Below are 8,049 nucleotides of genomic sequence, written 5' to 3' on the forward strand. Positions count from 1 at the left end.
GTTTTTCTTTATATAGCCTTTGAATTTTGTAAGACAGCTCAATGGCGATGGATGCTTGGCAACATTTGCAAACTGAGTTTGCATTTCTCTGCCTTTTGGGGTGAGGTGGCACATCTCGCTGTTCGTTAGTTTGTGCTGTCTGTAAGGTGCTTATTGCTGGTGAGGCTGGGCCATCCCCACCCGAGAAAAACTTGGAAATTGGAGCAGTATCCAAGCACACTTTTGCTGTGTATGGTTTCTGAACAAAGGGGATTGCAAATGGTGCAGGGAAGCTCCTCTCCTATAAGTCTTCATGTGGACACTGACAGCACTCTGAGATCCAGTTCTGATCTGTGCCTTTCTCCAGAAGAGCCATGCTGTGCTACGCTGCAATCAGTGACTCTAGTCTGTGTGTGTGTAGGCTGCTTCAGTGCAGACAAAATTCACTGATTAACTGCCATTATAAAATGTAAACTCAGCTGACTAGGCTGCTTTCTGGGTTTGTTTTCTCTCCTGCACAGAAACACTCTGCCTTTACTGCTGCACTACCTGGAATTACTGTGTAGGCATTTCTACAGATGTACCAGAGATAGCTTTAATACTAAGTAGAAACTTGTTCCCACAAGCAAATTTTGACTTGTCATTTCCTTTGCCATTTGTTCTGAACAAGAACAGACTATTCAGGCTCAAGGGTACTGTCCCCTGGCTTGTCCCATACTTGTGGTGTCCTGGAAACCTTATTCTGCAGCTGCTGGCTGCATGCTTGGCAGCATTGCTCCTAGAACAGCCCGAGAGCTTCATGTGGGATCAGTTCTAAAGTCCCTCTGTGGAACAGGCTTTGTTGTCCCACAGATCACACTGAAGGGCTGTTGAGGTGTTTTATCTGCATGGTTCATGGGTTTTATTGCAAAAGACTATACCTGTTCTTCGAGCTTACAAAAATACCAGCTCCTAGTCCTGTTAATTTCAACTGTGCTTTAGCTACAAAGGCAGCAAGAGTTCAGTTGCTCCTTTTTATGCAACTGTCCCGATTAAGTCTCTGCTTGTGCCCACACTTCTTTAAGTGCATGACGTGTAGTTAATGCAAAATTGGACTGTTTCACTGTTTTGAAGGAGCAGTTGAGAGCAATTCACCCTCTAATAACTCACTGCCTGGTGGCTAGGACTGCCTTCCAGGAGATGCCGGTTTGGATCCCCTCAGCTGGAGAATGGCACTGAACCCACACCTTCTGCCACCTCCATGAGCACCCCCTTGGTGAACATCCTGCTCTCGGCATGTTAGATGACAGAGGAAAGGAGAAAAGAAGCAAAAATGATTTTAAAGTAACCAAGGAACATCCTGTATGATGTGTGGGAGACCCAGTGCAGCCTGGGGACGTAGCTGAGGTCAGGGTATTTTGGCAAGGGTGCCCATCCCAGTTGTGGTCCCCATGGCTATAAGGGTGGGAGAGACTCACAGCTTCTCAGAGCTCCTCTGGGATTGGAGGAGCTCTGAGAAAGTGCAAAAGCAAAGTTGTGGGTAGCCTGGAAGATGGAGACACAAGATGCTTTGAGGTGGAACAGCTGGGGAGAAGTGCTTCCCACCAGGGAAGTCGTGCTCAGGTCTTTCAGTCATCTGATGATCCCAGAGCCTACCAGGAAACATGTGGCAGAGTGCAAACTTCTGTTTGACTCTTGGACTCCTGGGCAGCACAGTTCTTTCACCTTCAGCATGAACTGTTAGCCAGATCTTCCTGAAAGGATAGTCTATATTTACTCACTTTTCAAACATTTTAACCTCATCTTCGTCTAAGCTAGATGACTCAGGCTTCTGAGGAAACCAGAAAAATAGGGAAGTATCTGATTTATTAAGATACCTGGGGCTTTATGACTGACTGCCCTGCAGTTTGGGGGCGTGTACCCTCCTTGCATGGCCATGTGTTTGCCCCTGTGAGTAGAGCACAGTCATGAGGGCACATTAGTTACAAATACTTCTGCAGTAGAGCATGGATGTTGTTGAAGTACCTGTCAGTGCAAACATCCCTTTCAGAGCAGAAGGCCAAGGTAACAGTGCAATTAAAATGCAAGGAAGGTGTTCAAAAGGGTAAAAGAAACATTGTTAAGTCTGTTAAAATACTCTCGACAGAATAGTGAAACAGATTTTTGTCTGCAGCAACTGTGTTTTCAGCAAACCCTGTCTGGCTTCGCCTTTACAAGAAGTCTGTGGCATTTCCTTATTATTTAAAGGAACAGGGCGAGTAGCGAAAGTGAAAATCTCTTTATCCCAGCACGGATGCCGTGTCCTCACGCCCACGACCCCGGGCTGAGCCGGCTGTCCCGTATCTGGAGCTCCCGCCGCGAGCCGATGTCTCAGGAGCGCGGCGGGCAGGAGCGGTCGGAGGTGAGCCGGGAGCGGGACACATGGGGGGGGCACAGCCGGCTCCCAGGGGGGCAGCCTGACCTCCCGGCACCGCCGCCGGCAGGAAATTCGGGGAGAAGGGAAACTGCGGGGAGCTTATTTCTTGCAGGCGAAAGAGCGAGTCGGGCCGCCCGGAGGGGCGTCGAGCCCAGCCGGCCCCAGAGGCCGGGGCTCTCCGGGGGATTTACAGGTAGCTCCTGCCCGGCAGCGCCGTGCCCCAGGGGTGCGGGCTTTCCCCCGGCTCCCGGGGGCTGAGCAGCCCCGGCGGTCCCGGGGACTGGACGCTCTTGCCGTCGCCGGGGGCTCAGGCCTGGGGGCGAGCAGTGCGGACCGGGGGATCCGGGCGGTCCCGGAGTTCCCAGTTCCGCGGGCGCGGCGCGGCTCCCGGCAGGCGCCATGTGAGGGCCATGCGGGCGGCGGGGCGGCAGCTCCGCCCCCGGGCCGGGGGGTGCCGGCTGCCAGGTGCCGGGGCGGTGCGTCCCCTGCCCTGTCCCGCCCCAGCCCGCCCTGTCCTTCTACTCTCTGCCCTCCCCTCCCCTGTATCCCACCCCCCGCGGGCCGGGGGAGCCCTGCGGGCGGCTCCGCAGCGGCGGGATGTCGTGCGCCGTCCCGGCGGCTGCGGCGGGGGCCAGCGCGCTGCCCCGGGGCGCGACGGCCGAGGGCAGCCAGCAGGTAGGGCCAGGCCGAGGGGCTCTGCGCTGCAGGCGGGCGGGCACATGGGGATGAGTCACGCCGGGCAGCGCCGCCTCGGGGGTGCCCGCTGCTCCTGGCCATCGGCACTTCTTTTCCCGGGAGGCGGCCGCGGTGCTGGCTCTTCCAGGTGGGAGAGCGGGCGAACCGCCGGCGGTGCGCGGAAAGCTGCCAGCCGCCGGGGCAAGGCGCGGTCAGAGGGTTTTCCACGGGCGCCGGCATCCGGGAAGGGAGCTGGGCTGCCCCGCCGACAGCGGGCGCGGGAACAGCGGGAGCCCGGCTTCCCTCCGCGCTGCTCGCACCTCCGCCCCGTAGGCAGCGCTGGGGCGAAGCAGGTGTCAAGTGCTGCCTGCTGGGCAGGTTCCTGCCGCGGGTGCCGGCGGTGCCCACGTTCCCCCATCGGCGGTAGCGCGTGTGCCCGCGGGGCTCTGCGGCTTCCCCCCGGGCAGCCCTGCGGGCTTCCATCCCTCCGCCTCGGGTCCCACCTGTGCAGTGGGTCATGGGGATGCTCTGCCCTTTGCAATGACTATGGGATCAGTGGGATGCCGGCGGTCGGTACTATTTAGAGTATATGCTCGTTCCCAGAAACAGTTGCACGCCTGAATTAGGGCATCTCCACATGCACTTTAAAAACTAACAAAGTGTTTCTGGCTGATGTGTTCCAGAGTCATGAAGAAGATGACAGGAAGGTAAGGAGAAGAGAAAAAAATCGAGTTGCTGCACAGAGGAGCCGGAAGAAGCAAACTCAGAAAGCAGATAAACTTCACGAGGTGAATGGGTACTTGGTGTTTTGCAAGCACAGCTCGGGTATTGAGCACAGGACTTTACAGTAAATGGGAATTCTTAAGCAGGTGTGAGCCAGTCTTCATGCTAACCCAGCTCAGATATCTGTGGGTGTGAGGCAGAGACGGGTGGGCTGTGGGATGCCTAGCTGGGAACTCCCAGATATTGATGCTCCTGTTGACAGTGCAGCTCTGCCATCAGGGACACTACCGGGGAGAGAGACATGGTCCTGCCCTCACCTCAATCTCCCTCGTTTGCTGTTCCTGTGACCACCCAATGAATGAGATCACAGGCTTCCTCTGTGATGAAACATACCCATTTTCCTCTAAATTAGGGTTAAGTTTGCCCTATTTGCTGTGGTAGTAGATGAATCCTTGTTGCCTTACAAGGGAGAAGGCGATGGAGGAGGAGACGACCATGCAGTGGCAGTGCTGATCTGAATCAGTTCTATAACTATGGTGCTACCACGGCCACTAATCAACATGGTCCCCAGAATACACAGTTCAAAAGGATTCGTAGGAACTTTATCACCTGCAACTGTGAGAGCTCGGCTCGATTAGCCGTTGTACTTGTATGCCCTGATAAATAACATTTTATGTTTCAAAAAAAAAAAAAAGTAACTGATTCTTCCAGAAACTCTTAATATCACAATGCAGTGTAGCTTTCTTGTGTCCCCAGTACAAACACTGGAGGACAGGAATCCCCTTTCTCTGGTTTTGGATGTTGCCTCACAAAAATGCTTCTGTTGTAGCCAGGTCAGTGTCAGCTTTTGGAGTGTCAGTTTTTAGGGTGTCAGTTTTGCTGCTGCAACTGTGGCTCAGTCAGTTGTTCAGCTCTGAAGGTTCATCACAGGCTTTTTGTCTTTCTCAGTGTGGAAGGATCTACCAACAGTCATGAGAGACCAAGAGGGACAACGTGGGGAGTTTTGGGTTTGGTTTTTCCCAGATCTCCTCTGAGTCAGCGCCTGAAAAAGCCAGGTGCAGAGTACTTCTGTAAAGGGGTAACCCCTGGCTTTTTTGGAATAATTTCTGGGCCCTGTGCCAGACTGCAGCCTCTCAAATATTCCTCCTGGACCTGAGCATCTTCCTTCTGCTGGGAATCTTCATTACCAGGCACACAGGTTTTCTGGCTGCAGGCAGATCTGGTTGAATAGGCATTCATTCTTAGGAAGAACAATTTGATAGTCTCACCCCTGAAAATGGGACAGAGAAATAGGAGAGTAACATATTCCAAAACTCAACCCCATGGGGTTTGGGGCAACAAGAGATGAGCACAACCAGAATCAGTGTTGGACACTTGGCTGGAGTTTGGGTACGGTAGTGTGTTAGGAGGACTGTGCCTGTTTTACTCTGTGTGTGAGAGGAGGGGTGTGAGGGAGGGCAAGGAATCCAAAGTTCTGATGCAAAGGGTAGCAGAGGCAGTGCCAGGCTGCCCAGAGGACCATTGCATGAGAGGCTCTCCCTCCTGCCTGAGAAACAAGCCTTTTAAGGCATGTGTAGGCTTTGAAGTTTGCTCTGAAGCTTTCCCAGGGAGGTGAGATTGAGTGGGTGAGTGTTGAGCCTTGGGCCAGCAGCAAGACACTTGCAAGTTTTCAGTGGGCTGACTCTCTTCTCTTTGGGATGAGAAGGCTTGGCAGCAGGAACACTTGAGACATACAGTTATCAAAAAATGTGACATGGGAGCCTTGCATCCATCACAGATGCAGGCTGCAAAACAACTCAAAACTCCCCTGCAGTTAGCAGCAGCTTATTTATTGCCAGAGAAGCCTTAGCTCAAAAGCAGCACAGGTCAGGGATAACCAAGGCCTTGTGGTGACAGAGTCTGGCAACAAGCTGGCATAACACTCCCCTCCTCCTGCTCCTGAGTTCTCAGGCATCTAGGCAGGGAGCTACAAGCTCTGGCCAGCCTGGAGGAGAGCACTGGACACCTTGTGCTAGGTGTGCATCTCAGCTGGCTCTGGGGTAAATGGCTTTTCCCTGCACTGGCCCAAGGCAGGGGCTGCTGTTTTCTCACCAGCAATGCCAGGCACCGGGTTTTCCCAGCATCTATCTGCAGTCAGTGCTTTCATTTTCTCTGATCTGACAGTGCAGAGTCCGGCTCAGCCCTTCCCAGCAGAGGCAGCCCGGGGCTGGAAGGGGCCACCATGGGGACACAGCTACCCATGCATGTCTGCAGCCCTGGGCTACTGGGGGACTCCTGAGGGCCAGCAGCACTTCCTGGTTTTCAGGGTCACAAGAGAAATTGCAGTGTGGTCAGGGCACAGGTTATAAAGCACTTGCCCTGTTATAGCACCCAGGCTGTGTCTGTCTTTCCTTAGCATTTTGCATGTTGTAGTAGGAAACCACACAGTTATGTGAATGTACTCAAGGTGGAAGCACTGAAATAAATGTTTTGACTAAATTATTTTTCTTTCCCCTCCTTCCAGGAATATGAGTCTCTTGAGCAAGAAAATACCTCCTTAAAAAGAGAAATTGGAAAGCTAACAGATGAAATGAAACACTTGAGTGAAGTGTTGAAGGATCATGAAAAGATCTGTCCACTATTGCACTGCACCATGAACTTTGTGACCATACCACGGCCTGATGCACTTGCCAGCTGCCTGCCAAGATGAGTGCTCTCCTCAATCACCTTTAAATGTGATGTGTGGAAGTGCCATTTACAGGACTGTTCAAGAACTGCCTACTCATGGTGCAAGTCTTCCATCTAAGAGGTCTGGACTTGACCACGCAGCTCTTCTCCATGTTGAAGTGTTATAGTCCTCTGAATCTCAGGATAACACCAGTAGGAAAAAAGATAATTGGAAGAGCAACTTCTTATTTGGTAGAATCTCAAGCCATGGTTTTGCATTCAGAAATGTCAAAGTGCCGTGCAGCCCACTATCGAGCGATGGAATGTATACAGGGAAAAGTGCCGACCTCGGACCGGGATGCCTTTCTCCTGCACATCTGCTGCCAGTGACCCTTTGTAACTTGTCATCCATGTATACCATATTCTGGCTGCTGTTTTTTATCTCGCTAAACACGTTTGGTTAATAAAAGCCATGTCCCATCTTTATTATGTTCTCCAACTTCTTCAATAATCAATGTCTTTACAACATCTCTACTGTTTCTTTGCTGGTCAAATCCAAAGTCTAATGCTAATCTTCTCATCAGTTGTTCTATCATTTGCTTGTCACCTTTTCATTTGTTCCTCTTTTGAAGTGTGTGTAACAAAAGAGTTTTCTTATCTTTATTTCTTTGTTAACCCAAATCAGCTCTGCTGACATTAGTTCTTGGAGTGTTTTATATCCCAAAATATGGCTTGACCAGTTTCTAATGATGATTGTCTGCTCTGTGTGGAGGAAAAGCAAACAGAGTTAGCTGGTTTTCACATTGTTTTAAAAATCAGATTTTAAAATTTACACTTTTTAGGCACCCACTGGAAATGAACAAATATCTTTATCCTTCCTTCATCTTGCTTATTGCTACTAAAAACTATGACCATGGATAGAACAAATTGAGTTCAGTAAGCATTTTGTTCTGTGTCCACACTGAAGGTGGTTGATAACTGCTTGCAAGAAAAACTTTGTTTTCTTTAAATTTTTCTTTTTAGTTACAAAAAAGAAGTATGACAATGTTAATGGGAAATGTACTGAAAAATGTGATTCCTTTCTCTGAAGGTTCTTATTAGTGTCAAGCTCTAGAAATGTGAGTGCTGTAGCCTGGAATCCAGCAAAGAGGGTTTTTCTCACAGTATTTTCCAGTCAAAGAGGGTCTTTGGATAATAAAAAGCTCCACCCCTTTGCCAACTCTCTCACTTCAGCATTTGGATTTTTTTTTAAGTTCAACTCCTGGGATTAATTTCTCCCCTTGCCAGGATCACAGTGTTTATCAGCAAAACATGATCTGAAATGTCTGATTTTTTTTGGTTTTGTTTAAGCTTCTTTAGTAGAATGTTGCATTGCTAATCACTGCCAAGGTAGAATTGGGGAAATGATGTAGTCAACTCCACCTCTTGTGACATTGTTTTAGGCTAGAAACTGAAGATAATAGGCATGAGCTGTTGACTTCTTTAAATATTTCATTAGGTTGTTCCCAAAAGAATTTGTGTCACCCTTAAGAAAGGAAGCTGTCTTGAGCATCTTCATCAACACATCCACATTCATTCAGGCCCTGGCTGCCACTGTGTAATTTGGGCAGAATAGAGATGTAATGAAGAAG

The 8,049-nt window shown here is 50.4% G+C and overlaps 1 protein-coding gene across 1 annotated transcript; it reads left to right on the top strand.

Annotated features, from left to right (window-relative positions):
* Positions 1 to 2,971: 2,971 nt before the first annotated feature.
* On the top strand, positions 2,972 to 7,594 carry BATF3 (basic leucine zipper ATF-like transcription factor 3). Its single transcript, XM_027723720.2, has 3 exons — positions 2,972 to 3,049; positions 3,733 to 3,837; positions 6,276 to 7,594. The coding sequence occupies exons 1-3, from the start codon at positions 2,972 to 2,974 to the stop codon at positions 6,459 to 6,461; spliced, it is 369 nt and encodes a 122-aa protein (XP_027579521.1). The 3' UTR covers positions 6,462 to 7,594.
* The last annotated feature ends 455 nt before the right edge of the window (positions 7,595 to 8,049 follow it).

This window comes from Pipra filicauda, unplaced genomic scaffold, assembly GCF_003945595.2.
Source record: "Pipra filicauda isolate LSUMZ 115617 unplaced genomic scaffold, ASM394559v2 scaffold221_size1283894_pilon, whole genome shotgun sequence".
Taxonomy (NCBI): Eukaryota; Metazoa; Chordata; class Aves; order Passeriformes; family Pipridae; genus Pipra; species Pipra filicauda.